Source organism: Salmo salar, chromosome 02, assembly GCF_965601325.2.
Source record: "Salmo salar chromosome 02, fSalSal1, whole genome shotgun sequence".
Lineage (NCBI taxonomy): Eukaryota > Metazoa > Chordata > Actinopteri > Salmoniformes > Salmonidae > Salmo > Salmo salar.
In genome coordinates this window covers 53126572-53144518 of record NC_138292.1, presented here as the reverse complement: position 1 = coordinate 53144518, position 17947 = coordinate 53126572, and the positions used below count along the sequence as shown (strand labels likewise).

At 41.5% G+C, this 17947-nt stretch overlaps 1 protein-coding gene across 1 annotated transcript in view; it reads right to left on the bottom strand.

The window, feature by feature from the left end:
- Positions 1–17947, bottom strand: part of LOC106586139 (complement C3) — a 52105-nt gene that overhangs the window by 20902 nt on the left and 13256 nt on the right. The window contains exons 7-28 of the mRNA XM_014173034.3: positions 17301–17388; positions 17033–17135; positions 16747–16867; positions 16526–16641; positions 16181–16333; positions 15838–16047; positions 15303–15497; positions 14906–15061; positions 13172–13301; positions 11004–11066; positions 10501–10695; positions 10202–10319; positions 10006–10085; positions 9785–9924; positions 9385–9597; positions 7934–7994; positions 5803–5889; positions 5190–5393; positions 4652–4727; positions 3908–4067; positions 3640–3732; positions 3313–3463 (exon numbers count right to left, since the gene is read on the bottom strand). Of these exons, the coding sequence (XP_014028509.3) occupies positions 3313–3463; positions 3640–3732; positions 3908–4067; positions 4652–4727; positions 5190–5393; positions 5803–5889; positions 7934–7994; positions 9385–9597; positions 9785–9924; positions 10006–10085; positions 10202–10319; positions 10501–10695; positions 11004–11066; positions 13172–13301; positions 14906–15061; positions 15303–15497; positions 15838–16047; positions 16181–16333; positions 16526–16641; positions 16747–16867; positions 17033–17135; positions 17301–17388 (2913 nt within the window). The remainder of the gene's footprint in view (positions 1–3312; positions 3464–3639; positions 3733–3907; positions 4068–4651; positions 4728–5189; positions 5394–5802; positions 5890–7933; positions 7995–9384; positions 9598–9784; positions 9925–10005; positions 10086–10201; positions 10320–10500; positions 10696–11003; positions 11067–13171; positions 13302–14905; positions 15062–15302; positions 15498–15837; positions 16048–16180; positions 16334–16525; positions 16642–16746; positions 16868–17032; positions 17136–17300; positions 17389–17947) is intronic.

Sequence of the window (17947 nt, the reverse complement as noted above, 5' to 3'; positions counted from 1 at the left end):
TTTTTCACGCTCAACAGTTTCCTGTGTGTATCAAGAATGGTCCACCACCCAAAGGACATCCAGACAACTTGAAGCATTTGAGTCGACATGGGCCAGCAACCCCCGTGGAACACTTTCGACACCTTGTAGAGTCCGTGCCCCGGTGAATTGTTTGGTACACTCAATGTATACAGTATATAATGTATTTAAAATTATATGTTGTGACCTATATAGACACAGCAAAAAAGAAACGTCCCTTTTTTCAGGACCCTGTCTTTCAAAGATAATTCATAAAAATCCAAATAACTTCACAGATCTTCATTGTAAAGGGTTTAAACACTGTTTCCCATGCTTGTTCAATGAACCATAAATAATTAATGAACATGCACCTGTGGAACGGTCGCTAAGACACTAACAGCTTACAGACAGTAGGCAATTAAGGTCACAGTTATGAAAATGTATGACACTAAGGAAGCCTTTCTACTGACTCTGAAAAACACCAAAAGAAAGATGCCTTAGGTATGCTGCAAGGAGGCATGAGGACTGCAGATGTGGCCATGGTAATAAATTGCAATGTCCGTACTGTGAGACGCCTAAGACGGCGCTACAGGGAGACAGGACGGACAGCTGATCATCCTCGCAGTGGCAGACCACGTGTAACAACACCTACACAGGATCGGTACATCCGAACATCACACCTGAGGGGCAGGTACAGGATGGCAACAACAACTGCCCGAGTTACACCAGGAATGCACAATCCCTCCATCAGTGCTCAGACTGTCCGCAATAGGCTGAGAGAGGCTGAACTGAGAGCTTGTAGGCCTGTTGTAAGGCAGGTCCTCACCAGACATCCCTGGCAACAACGTCGCCTATGGGCACAAACCTACCGTCCCCCCCCCCCCCCCCCCCCCCCCCAGAAATGTCCGGGAACTTGCAGGTACCTTGGTGGAAGTGTGGGGTAACATCTCACAGCAAGAACTGGCAAATCTGGTGCAGTCCATGAGGAGGAGATGCACTGCAGTACTTAATGCAGCTGGTGGCCACACCAGATACTGACTGTTACTTTTGATTTTGACCCCCCCCCCTTTGTTCAGGGACACATTGTTCAATTTCTGTTAGTAACATGTCTGTGGAACTGGTTCAGGTTATGTCTCAGTTGTTGTATCTTGTTATGTTATACACATCATCATCTGCACATCTATCACTCCAGTGTTAATGCTAAATTGTAATTATTTCGCCACTATGGCCTATTTGTTGCCTTACCTTCCTAATCTTACTACATTTGCACACACTGTATATAGATTTTTCTATTGTGTTATTGACCGTACATTTGTTTATCCCATGTGTAACTCTGCGTTGTTGTTTTTGTCGCACTGCTTTGCTTTATCCTGGCAAGGTCGCTGTTGTAAATGGGCACTTTTTCTCAACTGGCCTACCTACATTGGAACGGGATACGATTTCTTTTCCCAGCTATTTAAAGTAGAACACTGACCATAGTTTACTTTTTACTCCCATTCACTCCAATTTATTAGTATTCACGCCCCTCACTGGTACAGGAAGGATGAGGTCGCCAACTACAATGCCCTCTGTAATTATTGGGAAAGTGAAGCATTTTTTCTTGTTTTGGCGCTGTACTCCAAAGGTTTGGATTTGAAATTATACAATGACTATGGAGGTCAGCTTTAATGTGAGGGTATTTTCATCCATATCGGGTGAACTTTTTTTTTTACATAGTCCCCCCCATTTTAGGGGACCAAAAGTATTGGGACAAATTCACTTGTGTATTAAAGTACTAAAAAGTTAAGTATTTGGACCCATATTCATAACATAATGCAAAGTGTATTTAATGTGAAAACCGTGATAATTTTTATCATAATCTAAACCGACCACAAAGAGCACTAATTGCTCATTATTATGAATTTGAAAAGACTTTCATAACTTTTTCTCTCTTTTGCCAATATAGACAACAACAATTTGTACTTTACACAATGCTATTGTCCATGAACTGTTTATAGTATTGCATTTATTTGTTGTATTGAGGAATGTATTGCTTGTTCTTTTGCAAAAAAATACTTCTGAATGATAATTAAACAATTTATTTAAAATAATAGTTTCTGTTAATTTATGTACATTTGCAATTTTTCAACATACAGTATTTACCATAGATTTACAGAGGGAGATTAAAAATAACTTTGTATATACATGGAGGGGGGAGCACTATTTTAACAACATATCCATATAAAAACGGAAAATGTATTGGCAAAAAATGATTGATACAATTTCCATTATTTTACAGACAGTTCCTTCAAAGAAATTACAGAAAATACTGTATAAACACAGTGTCCATTAATAGACAGAGCTGATATTTGGTTAAATGTTTGTTTTTGTTTTTTTTGGCACACAATAATCACTCAACGCTTGCTCCTATGGGCCGCGCCAAAAGAGATCCTTTTTCTGGATCTCCAGTAGTTTCCACAACTAAGTCAAACGTCTTCCACAGATCTGACTTCTCCTTTCCCTCCTGAGCAACCAGTAAACATTCGCCCATGTCAAGCTTCTTTTTCACGCCCTCCACATCCATTTTGCTGTCACGTGTTACTGTGTTCGGAGTTTGTTATAACCAATTTATTGATGTGAATATGACAAGCTTCAGGTCAGGCCCTATTGTTCACATGCATGCAATGCTTACATGTTTCACGAAAGCGAGCAAGGGTTGAGGAAATAGGGAATGTTTTTCCTAAACAAATTAGGGATTTTGATAACATGAGTAGGAAACTAAATGGCTGAAATGATGTTGCAGCTTCAGCATGGACAGCATAATAAACACTTGCTGTGCTGTGGTGCCTTTTCACTGCAGTAGGGAGGAGAGCGAGACAACGTGCGCCAGTCACACAGGCACTTGCTGTCATTTTTTTAACCCAGTGTGACCATCGGGCTCTTTCTTGTGACTTAATTATTTAATCAAACAATGTGCTTAAAGCATCAGACAATCTCAGTGCATATGTAGTTGATTTTATTCAAACACATAGGGTGTGTCTGTCTTATGTATGGAAAAAGTTATTTAAACATTTAGACCAATCGATTGGTCGAAAGAACAGGATGACTCTCGGTCGACAAAGATTTGTTTTAGACGGGGACGGCCCTACATTCTTTATTGATAACAAAAGAAATGTACAAAAACACCTCTGCTACAGTGGCAAAATTAACCTTTTTGACGCAAAGAGCACCGGGCTATATGAGTCAGCAATTGAGTTTCATGAAACTGTTCATCATAGGGTTCAATTGCTCCATATTTCCAACTATACTGGCGTGAAGGAGGATTTGGCCTGTTACCTGTAGATGAGTATTTGAACAGGATATCCTTGTTGAGCTTGCCCTCGTTAGCCAGGGCATATGAGGTCATGGCCACTGAATAGGGGTTGGTCAGGTATTGATTCCGAGATTCCAGGTATTGCTTAGCCTTTTTCATGCTGTCTGGTAGCTCCTGGAGAGAGAGAAAAAGAAAGGCAATTGCTAACTTCTTGAAGTATCAGAGGAAAAAGGCAATCAAAAACAACTCGATAGACTTCTTAAACTGCCATTGTTGTTCGACTATGCATGACCATAGAAACATGTTTATGAAAAAAGTAATAGGAAACAGAATGTGTAAATTTCACTTACACTGATACCATTGCAAAATGTGTGTGCTTCCTGCATGGCTATGAGCACAAATGCTGTCAGTGTGTCGTCCACGTCTTTCCCCAGTACATCTCCCTGTAGATAAGCAAATACAAGACATAAATGGTATGTCAGTTTTCTTGTCTAATTCTCTGCAAGAATGTACCCCTGAATTTGTTTAAAAACCTTTCCATGAAATCTCCCAAGATTTTGATTGAATAAGACTCAAAAACAAAATTACAACTGAGGAATATTATTATAATTCTTGTACCATCATGCTGGGAGTCAGGATTTTGCCAGATTCTTCAAAAATGCCATTGGGCCGCTGTCTTTCCATGACAAGCCACTTGACTGCACTGCACAGGACATCTTCCGAAATAACGATGAACGGGTTTGCCATGGCAAAAACCTTAGCAACATAAGCTGTGAGCCTAGATGGAAGGATGATATTTAGGCCTATGTGTCATATGCTCTGCCATGAACAAAATGTAAATGTATAAATCGTCTTCGTTTGTTATTCCTCAAAGTGTTACGTGCTTCTTTGTTTCACCATCACAAGGTCTTATTGGCGGAAGTCAACAGATATAATTCAGTTAAAGCTGCAGTCTGCGATTCGGGAAAAAAAACAACAACACGGCTGCCCTGACACTTGTTTTGGTAAACAGCTGAGAGATTGGGGCTGAGGAACTGTAACCACTCAAAGAAATTACAGACAGAGCTATAGATGCAAGGACTGACCATTCATGAGATCAAAAACAGTAACATTGTTTACAAACAATGAAATAAAAATGTGCTTATATTTTGGGTTCTGATGGGGTAAGACAGTTGTTATATTCTTAAAGAATCAATAGCTATGTCAATCATTTTTTTATTATGTACCAATCGCAGACTGTTGTTTTAACATACAGTAGACCTAGGCCTGTATGTTGTAGATCTAATGTTGTGTCCCTGGTATTGTAGAACATTGGAGGATATAGAGAACATTTGTGTGGGAGCGGGGGAAGGTTTAGCTCACCAGGTACCACTACGCTCATAAAGGAAGGTAGCATATGATCCATCTGCTTTCCGATAGGCCATTTCCTGCTTATAGCCTTGATATAACAAAAGAAAACCAAGAACCATGAAGATAATCAAAGCCTTTTTTGTGCTGATGATAACAAAGAATTTGTGCTGATCACACCCAAAGCCTTTGTAGCTAACATGTTAGGGAGCCTTACTTTATTCAGCCTAAACAGCGATCAGCATATGCCCACAATTTTTTTTGTTACCACTACATCACTGATTGTTGAGTGACAAAGTACCATAATTGCTACAAAGGCTTTTGGAAACCCACCTCTCGTCTATTCAAGCATAACAAATTTAATAAAAGAATCGAACTTGCTTTTTGTGTGGTTGCTAACCAAATCAAATGTAAGAAACAAAAACAATTGCTAAAACTACACTGTAATATTCTATTAACTTTTAATGCAAATACTCCAATCAATGCCATCCTCTCTGGGAGTTGTGCAACTGTAAATTGCAAACCTCAAAAGTGGAATTCTAAAGCTTCTCACCCATTTGAATGAAGTTGACTGCTTCCTTTCTGCGTTCTAATCCCACCTTATCCCACTGTTTGGTCTCGTCAAGGTAATGTGTGGCGATGAGAGGTAAAGTCATGTGCATCATGTTCTGCTCCCCGCAGCCACCAGGTTGCCGAAGGAGGTCAACCAGGGGTGAACCACTGATGGCAGCCTCTATCGTCCGGGCCAACTGCTCACCTGACAAGTTGCATACAGCGCATTCAAAGGTAAATGCAGACAGTAAAACATAATCATAACTGTAATATGACTCAGTCAATGGTCAGTGACAACATGACAAAGACATTTTCATGGCAGAAATGATAAAGAATATCATGGAGCAATAGACCTACACTACAACAGCATTATTACTGATCCTGGCTTATCACTACACTAAGCTTCCAAAGCATCACACAATGTTTTTTTCCTACTGATGATGTTAATAGCCATGGCGGATACATTTGCCACTGCCTCTGTGGTCCTGTAGCTTTGTGAATCCAGACGAGACTAGTGAGCCTAGGGCAACTCTAGCTCATTCAACTAATGTTGTTAACACGTATCCGCAGTACATTTCTAAATGGTGCATGTATGCCAGATCATTCCGTCTCACCTGTCACACTTATGTGTGTGCTGGCAGGTGTATTTGGAACCTGGTTAGTCAGTGCACCACTCCGAACATGCACAATATCAGTCCCCCCTTTTAACCAGAGCGAGACAAAGACAGAGAAAGGAAGAGAGAGCAAACAGCTGTTAGGAGTTTTAACCATTCAGTCTCACCTACAGGTAAAGCCATACAATATGACTTGCATATTACATGTATATTATCAACTATCATGATACTCATCAGTGCAAAGACTCAATCATGGACACTCTTACCGACAGTTTCTTAGGTTTCTCTTTATGTAGTGTTGTGTTGTCTCTCTTGTCGTGATGTGTGTTTTGTCCTATATATATATATATATATATATATACTGCTCAAAAAAATAAAGGGAACACTTAAACAACACAATGTAACGCCAAGTCAATCACACTTCTGTGAAATCAAACTGTCCACTTAGGAAGCAACACTGATTGACAATAAATTTCACATGCTGTTGTGCAAATGGAATAGACAACAGGTGGAAATTATAGGCAATTAGCAAGACACCCCCAATAAAGGAGTGGTTCTGCAGGTGGTAACCACAGACCACTTCTCAGTTCCTATGCTTCCTGGCTGATGTTTTGGTCACTTTTGAATGCTGGCGGTGCTTTCACTCTAGTGGTAGCATGAGACGGAGTCTACAACCCACACAAGTGGCTCAGGTAGTGCAGCTCATCCAGGATGGCACATCAATGCGAGCTGTGGCAAGAAGGTTTGCTGTGTCTGTCAGCGTAGTGTCCAGAGCATGGAGGCGCTACCAGGAGACAGGCCAGTACATCAGGAGATGTGGAGGAGGCCGTAGGAGGGCAACAACCCAGCAGCAGGACCGCTACCTTCGCCTTTGTGCAAGGAGGAGCAGGAGGAGCACTGCCAGAGCCCAGCAAAATGACCTCCAGCAGGCCACAAATGTGCATGTGTCTGCTCAAACGGTCAGAAACAGACTCCATGAGGGTGGTATGAGGGCCCGATGTCCACAGGTGGGGGTTGTGCTTACAGCCCAACACCGTGCAGGACGTTTGGCATTTGCCAGAGAACACCAAGATTGGCAAATTCGCCACTGGCGCCCTGTGCTCTTCACAGATGAAAGCAGGTTCACACTGAGCACATGTGACAGTCTTGAGATGCCGTGGAGAACGTTCTGCTGCCTGCAACATCCTCCAGCATGACCGGTTTGGCGGTGGGTCAGTCATGGTGTGGGGTGGCATTTCTTAGGGGGGCCGCACAGCCCTCCATGTGCTCACCAGAGGTAGCCTGACTGCCATTAGGTACCGAGATGAGATCCTCAGACCCCTTGTGAGACCATATGCTGGTGCGGTTGGCCCTGGGTTCCTCCTAATGCAAGACAATGCTAGACCTCATGTGGCTGGAGTGTGTCAGCAGTTCCTGCAAGAGGAAGGCATTGATGCTATGGACTGGCCCGCCCGTTCCCCAGACCTGAATCCAATTGAGCACATCTGGGACATCATGTCTCACTCCATCCACCAATGCCACGTTGCACCACAGACTGTCCAGGAGTTGGCGGATGCTTTAGTCCAGGTCTGGGAGGAGATCCCTCAGGAGACCATCCGCCACCTCATCAGGAGCATGCCCAGGCGTTGTAGGGAGGTCATACAGGCACGTGGAGGCCACACACACTACTGAGCCTCATTTTGACTTGTTTTAAGGACATTACATCAAAGTTGGATCAGCCTGTAGTGTGGTTTTCCACTTTAATTTTGAGTGTGACTCCAAATCCAGACCTCCATGGGTTGATAAATTGGATTTCCATTGATTATTTTTGTGTGATTTTGTTGTCAGCACATTCAACTATGTAAAGAAAAAAGTATTTAATAAGATTATTTCATTCATTCAGATCTAGGATGTGTTATTTTAGTGTTCCCTTTATTTTTTTGAGCAGTATATATATCTTTGTTTTATTATCCCAGCTCCCGTCCCCGCAAGAGGTCTTTTGCCTTTTGGTAGGCCATCATTATAAATAAGAATTTGTTCTTAACTGACTTGCCTAGTTAAATACAAATGTTTATTTAAAAAAAAAACGAATGGCAACACTGTCACTGGAATTATAGATTATTTACATCTGTATATGTTGCCATACACTCACCGTGTCTGGCAGGATCCAGTTCCACATTCTTCACCATAAGCTTTATCAGCACCCCTTCGGCCTGTCATTGTTAGAATGAAAACACTGTAATTTGCTCTTATGCTTATTTATCAACTCAACATATGTTTTTTGCTTGAATTACAACAATTCACCTGGTGGCCTAGGTTATCCAAAAATGCGCGATAAAGTATTTACTTGAACAGCAAATAGGCCTACTTCTAATGGGAAAATTCTGGAATCATAGTTAAATGGCAAGGCTTTCCAGTTACCAAAGATTCAAGGTTCAACATCCACCACAAGGGTCAAGAACAGCCACATTACATCATAGTGGTGAGGCACCACTACAGTCTGGGGTTCGATGCCAGACTGTGTCACAGCCGGTCGGGAGCTCCATAAGGCGGCACATAATTGGCCCAGTGCCGTTCGGGTTAGGGGAGGGTTTGGCTGGAGGGCTTTCCTTGGCTCATTGCACTCTAGCGTCTCCTTGTGGCGGGCCAGGCACCTGCAAGCTGACACCAGTTGTGAGTTAAATGGTGCGGCTGGCTTCCGGGTTAAGCTAGAGGGAATTAATAAGCAGCACTGCTTGTCAGTTCATGTTTCGGAGGAAGCATGACTTGACCTTCGCCTCTCCCAAGCCTGTAGGGGAGTTGCAGCGATGAGACAAGATCATAACTACCAATTGGATATTACGAAAAGGGGTAAAAGGAGACATTGGTGGAAGCAGTAAATCACTGATGAGAAAACAGGAGAATTCCTGTATGTCCAACTTCCCCCTCTTCTACACGTAACTGAAGATCCACAAGGGCCTGGACAGGCAGAGCCATTGTGTCAGATATTGGGAGCATCAAACCAATGCTTCCTGCTCTTCCATCTTATCATAAAGACAGGTGACTTCAAGGTACCAGAACATCTTGATTTGAGAATTGATACCAGTCCACCTTCCTCTTTTCTAGCAACACTAATTATTTTAAGTTTGACGCCTTCTTCTTACAGTGTAGTTGGACTGATGGGTACATGGATGGCACCAAATATTAGCAACCTGTACCTTGGATAGATTGGGAAAGGTCACATTCTTATTATGTCAATCTTGTTTCGATAACTTTGTCATTTTGAAACAGCTACATTGACTACAGAATGTTTCTGTGAAAGGCAAGGGCCCCTTCTCTATGTTGGCCGGTGACTCCATGACCCCTCCCCCCCCGCCTTATTGGTTATAATTGGACATTTTTTTGTGGCACCTCCTCTCAAATTGGTTGAGAGCCTTCTACTCTTCTCCAGGTTTTACCTCTTATCATAACTGTAAGGTGGTAGCCCTCATTTGTTGAGGACTGGAATTTTAAGATTCAATCAATCAGATTCACACTGATCGACACCATGTTCATATATAAATTCCATATCATCCTCAGGGTAGTTAATAGATAGATCTGTCAAGATGCAATGGTTTGCCTTACCACCACACGTAGCTCCTTCTTAACACCGTCTTGACCACCCCAACCTCGGACGGAGGCCTTCACCTCGATGGTATGGAGGCCCAACTTCATGGGGATGATGACAAAGGGGACACTTCGTGTGGACCTGGCGTCCACCATAACAGTAACAACATACTTCCCCTTCTTGCTGGCAGAGCTGCACACGTCTGATGTCTCCCTCAGTTCTACACGGACCTGCCATTAAGGTGGAGAGGGTGTAGTCACATCACCGTGCATCTGATCAGATAAATAACACACGGAATGGTATAATAATAATAATGATCAGAATAATAATAATCAGGCACAGAAGGGGTCCTACGGATTTTAGAATAAAATATTTGGGCTGGGTTGCGTGCCTGCTTTTAAATGACAATAAGCTTACGGTTATAGGGTCCTCCATGTAGTTGTGAAGAATGGCTTTGATTTCCATCTGCTCATTGCGTACGGCAGAGTAAGGCAGCTTCAGATCAAGGAAGAAGTTCTTCCAGACAATCAGCGTAAGGGGTTCAGACACACAGATTCCTATTGAGCAAGAGAGTTGCCATAAGATGTAGAAAGAGTAGCCACCAATATAGAAAGAGGGGCACAAATACGTGGCAGTACCATGTGTTTTGGACAGGCCAATAGCAGTGATCTGCCAGCTGGTGATGGAATCCGGTAAGGTAATTGATTTCTGTATAGCACTAAATGGTAAAAAGAGAGAAAATAGGTAGGATTTTTTTTACATGGGAAAAGGGATATGCATAAGAACGCATTTTACTGTAGTGCATTGAACGATCTCACTAAATACTGCTCTTACCAATCCATATCTTTAGGACATTGTGGCAAACTCTCCTCATTCCATAGCCAACTCTCAGGGAAGAAGGAACGGGAAATGATTTCGTCAAAACTTTCGAATCGGTCATCCTCTTCCTCACCTTACAAAGAGTGACAAGAAGTCAGACAGTTCCCATCACTGTGAATGTATTTCCCTTTTACACAGAAGGGAATACCAGAATACTTTAACATTCACATTCTGGTTTTGTTTATCCCTCTGGATTTCCATAGTGTGCAATTTTAGAACGGACAATTCCAGTCCACCACAGTTGTTTTACTTACTGCGGGCTAGTGTGAGCTGGTCAATCTTGGCTTCTTCATGTTTGGTGGCCATTTCTCTACAACATTTCAGGAAGGCTCCCACACACTCTGTTCCATCACTGATGTATTGGGCACGCCGCTCGCACGTGTAATCTAGAATGTTCTTCCTCATACCGTCCATGCAGCACTGTCTCTCCAGGCCTGTGTACTTGCTCGCTAGGACAGAGAGAAATGCATTAAAAGCTTTGGGAAACCCAGTAGTGAGTCACTTGACGTTTGTTTAGTGACCAATCAGGACAGCAGTCTTCCTATTTCACAATTCGTTCTCATTCCCAGAGATTGAAAACATAAACAATAAAACACTATTTGACATCCTTACAACAGATGTCTGTTTGGTAAGAAAGTAGTACTAAGTTCTACTAATAAATAAATACATACGTACATGCATACATACAGTACATAGTCGAAACAAAAACATCCAGTTTTATGATCAGGCATCACAAGCAGAGAAACTCTTGTCCTACCCAGTGTGGTGTGGTTTATAGTCACTGCTCGTCGTCTCCGTGAGTTGACAGGGCAGCTGGAGACTAAAGCACACAAAGATGAAGACTTATGGACAAAACTTGCCAAGACAATATTAAGGACAAATCTATTAGGCCTACATCAACCAAACTCCACATTGAGAATGAAGATACTCTGGTGAAGTAATATATGATAAAATATGTATTTTAGTGTATTTATAAGTTAAGTAATAATACATGGGACTTCTTTGCAGAGTTGCAAATAAAAAGTAATATCTCAGACTGGCCAATAAAAATAAAAGATGGGCAAAAGAACACAGTCCCCTCTTCATTGTTGATGTTGAGACTGGTGTTTTGCGGGTACTATTTAATGAAGCTGCCAGTTGAGGACTTGTGAGGTGTCTATTTCTCAAACTAGACACTTTAATGTACTTGTCCTCTTGCTCAGTTGTGCACCGGGGCCTCCCACTCCTCTTTCTATTCTGGTTAGACAGTTTGTGCTGTTCTGTGAAGGGAGTAGTACACAGCGTTGTACGAGATCTTCAGTTTCTTGGCAATTTCTCGCATTTCTCAGAACAAGAATAGACTGACGAGTTTCAGAAGAAAGCGCTTTGTTTCTGGCCATTTTGAGCCTGTAATTGAACCCACAAATGCTGATGCTCCAGATACTCAACTAGTCTAAAGTTGGCTAGTTTATTGCTTCTTTAATCAGAACAACAGTTTTCAGCTGTGCTAACTTAATTGCAGAAGGGTTTTCTAATGATCAATTAGCCTTTTAAAATTATAAACTTGGATTAGCTAACACAACGTGCCATTGGAACACAGGAGTGATGGTTGCTGATAATGGCCGTCGGTACGCCTATGTAGATATTCCATTAAAAATCAGCCGTTTCCAACTACAATAGTCATTTACAACATTAACAATATCTACACTATATTTCTGATCAATTTAATGTTATTTTAATGGACAACATTTTTTGCTTTTTTCTAGCCAAACTGGAATTAAAGCCAGACTAATTCAGTGGCACAGATGGAACTACCAAGCAGAAGATACAGCGTTGACAACCAAACCCAATTCAATATCACTAAATATCATTACATTTGAAATCAACCAGAGCTTGAAACAGTAGGCCTACAATATGAATTGTCTATTTAAGAAATAAGGCCAGAGGGGCTGTGGTATATGGCCAATATCGATAGCAACAGTGAATCTAATTTAGTTTTTAGGTTGAGATTTTTCAATAATCATTCTCACCATAGCATATTGGTAATAGGAAGTGACAAATATCGTAGGGAAAGGAAAGGAAAGGGGGGAACAACTGAATGCATTCAACTGAAATGTGTCTTCCGCATTTAACCAAACCCTCTCTGAATCAGAGAGGTGTGGGGGGCTGCCTTAATTGTCATCCTTGCTCAGGGGCAGAACAAAAAATGTGTACCTTGTCATAGCTAAGCAGGGCTTGGTTAAAACCCTGGATGGGAGACCAAAGGGTAGCTGTTGATAGATCAATTCTCCAGCTGGAGGTGCGGCCCAGCCTGTCGTTTTTTTTCTTCTGATAGTGGATATAACGCTGAAGATCTGACATTGTTTTAAAGGTACAAATTCAAAGGTTTGTCTATGTTGACATTTGGTTACCATGATGACATAATCCTGTGGTTGAAATTTTACCCTCAAAACAACAGTTTATGTTGATGATTCAACGTCACAATACATTGACAAATTATGTTGAAACAATGTTGATTCAACCAGTTTGTGCCCAGTGGGTAATGACGCCTTGCCTCTATCAAACCAATCAAGTATTTTGCATGGGTGCCGTTCCAAAGAGACATTGAGTAAAAAAATAACAAGCAACAAGCTAGCATGCATAAGATACAAAACAAATGTTGTATAGGCTACTTAAACAGAGACACGGACAAAACAAGAAAAAAACTAAATACACTAAATGCCTTTACTGAGGCAATCAAATCCGAGCGCTGAATGCGATTGACTTCGACTTTTGATTGACTTTCGATTGACTTTTGACTTCCCATTCAAACTAGAAATCCAAACGTGAAGTTTGCCTGACTTCCAATAGTCAAGTGAACGAGAGACTAGGCAGGCCTGGCCATGCAAGACTAGACAGGCCTGAATGTGTATTGCAGCTTTTATGTAGAGGCCTTATGTCGCATACCTGTCCTCTGAGGGGTGCCCTCTCCAGTGTGGAATGCAAACACCAGCCCAGCATCGTAGAAAACCCCCATACTGTCTTTTCCACTCCCTGCAGTGCAGCCTATGTCATGTTTCTCTATTGTATCCCAGATCTAAGGATGGATGCATGCACATACCCATACCGTGTACACACACGCGCACACACACACGCACACGCACACACACATGCACACACACACGCACATGCGCGCACACACACGCACATGCGCGCACACACACACACACACACACACACACACACACATGCGCGCGCACACACACACACACACACACACATTTTACTATCCTTGTGGGAACAAAACAATTGATTCCCATTCAAAATCCTATTTTCCCTAACCCCTAACCAAACCCTAAAACTAACCCCTAAACCTAACCTCTAAACCTAAAATAGCCCTTTTCCTTGTGGGGACTGGCAAAAATGTCCCCACTTGTTCTGAACTTTCCTATTTTACTATCCTTGTGGACTTCTGGTCCGCACAAGGACAGTAAAACACACTTCCACACAAATCAGCTAAGTCCCAAAACATTCCCAAGTGTTGGTGGGCAAGTAGAGCGCAATCTTCTGTATGGTCAAAGTTTATTTAAGTCTAAGAGTACAAATGAAAATGTTGCATCTATCAAAAACCTATTTATCATATTGTTTTATAAAGATTCTCCAAGTTGAATTCTCTCGCACATTAATTTGATTTATCAAGCCAACCAGTTTCCAAGTACAATTATGTTAAATACCCACATGGCCTTTAAAGAAAAATGACATGAAAAAAAACACATGGCACTTTTTTTTTATACCCACATGAAATGCATTCAGTGGGGGTCCGAAATGATTGACACCATTGATAAAGATTAGCAATAATGACTGTATAAAATCAATAAAATATTCTATGCTCCAAAAAATTGGGAAATTATTTTATACTAATACATTTCTCTGGGAAATAAATATTGTTTAACATGTTTCTTTTTCTTCATCTAGATAAGGGTAGGGGTCAAAATTATTGACACCCCTAAAGATTCTTACGAATAAAGGAGTTTAGTATTTGGTCCCCTATTGCTAGTACACAATGACTACATCAAGCTTGCTTTTGAAGTTCCAATAACAGGCGAGATTAGCATGTCTTGGAGGGTATAATCTTTGACCCTCTAATCATCATTATTCACGATTCATTCAGGATTATCTGTAATCACGGTAGCATCCACATTAATGTAGAAGTGTTTAAAACATATTCTATTCTTATTTAGTGACTCCAAAATGACACAAAACACTATTAACAAAACCAAAATGAACTGCAAATTCATCCAACAAGTTTGTGGAGTCACAAGGTTGATGTACTGTAGTCATTGCGTGCTAGGAATATAGGCCCAAATACTAAACTTTTGACTGCTTTATTCATAAGAATCTTTCGGAGTGTCTATAATTTTGACCCCTACCTTTATTTTTGTTACTTGTTAAACAAAATCTCTTTCTCTGAGCAATTGTGTTAGTATAAAAAAATGTTTTGGCATGCAATATAGCTCAGTATTTATTTTATACAGTCATTATTGCTCATCTGTTTCAAGTGTGTCAGAGATTTCGGATACCACTGTAGGTATGGACTAACATCAATAAATAAACAATTATGCACAACTTATATGACAAGGCTCAAAGAGTATCATTAATTAGCTGGCAGAAGTAGGGAAAGTTCAGTCTGCAGTTATTCACCTTAGTCTGAGTAAGTCGGCTTTTGTCATTCAGGACGTAGACCCCCTTATCCACGGCCACAAGTCCCACCTTGGCCCCTGGATCACCAATGATAGACAGGGTGACTGTTTTCCGAGGTGCATAACTAGCACTGAGTCTGACATCATCCACTTTTAGCTACAGTATGGCACACAAAGGACGGAGGTAATGTTTGAGAAGTCTTGAATGCAATACCTCACACTGAAATACTAACACCGTAAGGAAACAGTTTTAAGAGGGGGAGACAGGCACATGGGTATAACAGTCAAAAGGGTAGACACGGATTGAACCCCGCTCTCTGCTCTAGTCACATCTACCACTCTCCACCAGAGTGTTACCACTAGACGATGAGCTCTGCACAGTAAGGCAACATTCTTACCGATCCCATGCACGTGTCCTTGACATCGATCCACACAGAGTCAGACACAACCTCATTCTTGTCCACGTGGTAATACGCCACGACCCGGAAGGAGGGGATCATATCCTTGTTCACCGTCAGAGGCAGTGACATCAGTCCCTGTCCCTTATTCCACTCTATCTTTTGGGAGCTGATGAGCTGTCCTTTGCTCAAGATCTGTGAACACAGAGACCGATAATTGTCAGTACTCATCCCTATGGGGATGACAAACTGGCACTAAGTGAATAAATTACCAGCCAGTGATGGGTGGAGTCAGAGAGTTCATGGTTTAAGTAAGGAACAAGACCCAGGGTTATTGTTCCTTCCTCAAAGCAGCACCTCTGCACTTTTACGTTTTTCAAAAACAACAGAAAATATAGATATTGGTTTACATACCACACTTGAATCAAATACATACACACCATGTAGCATTTTTACCCTGTAATGTTGCCGACCAATGCACCCAAGCTAGGTAAAAATACACAAGTCTAAGTGGTTAAAGTTGACCAGTACACACCAGGATGGTTATCTCATATTTGCCATTTTGGGCCGCAGGACTGCTGCCGAGGGTTAGGCCTACTGTGAGTTGATCTTTGATTTTGACATCTGCAGAATGGATGTTCATGTGAATGTAGTTCTTTGAGTTGTCTTTTGTTTGATAGGGTTTGGCAGTCATCTTCTGTGTGCCCTGCCTGTCATCCCCAAGTTTATCAACTTTGGTTTTCACCTGTGTGGAAATAGAGTAACAAAATGAATGACTACAAGGCGTCAACACTGTTATTGATACAAAACAAAAAGCCAAAACAGACATGCACACATAATTGGATTGCGGCTTGGAGAACTTTTGGTTTTGAACTTGCCACGATTGACAGCTCAGAATCCTCCGCTTTCGTGTTAATGGTCATTTTGGCAATACCATTGTCATGGGTCTTCCCCAGCACTTTTTCGTCTTTGTGTAAAGCCTCCACATCGATATCTTTGGCTGGTGAATCGTCTGGATTGGTCACATACACCTAATGGTACAAATGGAAAGAGGTACAATTAGACCAATAGGTGGGAAAGACTGTGTAAACCCAATATATCATCCTACCCCTTGACCACAGTTACCAGGTTGGTTCCCTGGTTAAAAGAACTGGGCAACACTTTGGAATAGCATAGTAATTGAGTTCATGTAGAACACAGTGATTGAATGTTCTTAAATGTACCGAGATGTCATACGGCATTCCTGGTTTGAAGTACAGTGGGGTCTTCTTGAAGTGAATGCTATACGGTGACTTGACTATGAAGATTCCCTTTTTCTCTGCTTTCACCATCTCACTACCTGAGGGATAAAACCAACACCTTCCCTGTTTTGAGACTGAACACAAACGCACACTACATAAGATGCAAAAGTATGCACGTACCACAACTTACAACCTCTACTTACCTGTGTCTGTTAACACATTGACTGATATGTATAGGGATTTCTGCAAAAGGTTATGGATTTCTGGAAAAGTATCTTTAATGTGCTGTGTCTTCAGTACCGCGTTGCCCACTCCTTCCTTAAGCTGCATTCGAAAGAAACAAAGCCAATATGTCCATCTGTCAGACTTCTTGTGTTATTCTAGCTATAGAACTAATCAAATATAGACTACCCATGGTGAATGTCTGTGAATACCCATATGTGTACCAAATCATCCAAATATACTCCCTCCCATATTACATGCACAAACCTCCACTCTCTGGAGAGAGCCAGGAAAACTCGTCCTGTCATTTCCTTGGATCAATCCGAACACCACAAAACCAACTCCTTTCACAGGCTCCCCAAACAGGTACCTTCCGACACAAACCATACAGCAATATCACCACAGAGAATTCAGGGGAGGGAAACAGATAGAGGAGTACTATAAATGAGATGAAATGTTAAGTAGCAGTTTTAGCAATAGTTACCATGGAAATAACAACTATAAATATATTTTGACATTCTACAATGGCTCCAACCTGGCATCAACGTTGACCGTTAGCTCATCATCGTCAACGTAGAAGAAGGACTTGGTCGCTGTCAATTTGACTTCAAAGCTGGGTAGAACTAGATAGGAAGTTAGTTATGAATTAATATACTGAACAAAAATATAAACGCAACATGTAAAGGGTTGGTCTCATGTTTCATGAGCTGAAATAAAAGATCCTAAAAATCTTCCAAATACACAAAGACCATATTTCTCTAAAATGTTGTTCAAAAATGTGTTTACATCCATGTTAGTGAGCATTTCTCCATTGTCAAATAATCCATCCGCATATCAAGAAGCCTTTGCTGGGGACAATAAAAGGTCACTAAAATGTGCAGTTTTGTCACACAACACAATGCCACAGATGTCTCAGGTTTTGAGAGAGCGTTGCACTGCAGGAATGTCCACCAGAGCAGTTGCCAGAGAATTAAATTTTCATTTCTCTACCATAAGCGGCCTCCAACGTCGTTTCAGATTAGTTGGCAGTACGTCCAACCGGCCTCACAACTGCAGGCCACATGTAACCATGCCAACCCCAGGACCTTCACACCCCGGCTTCTTAAGTGTTGGATTCTAACTTAAAATATCCTTATTGATGTTACCATATTAGTTCTGGGTGTATAGAAATCTACGGAGTGA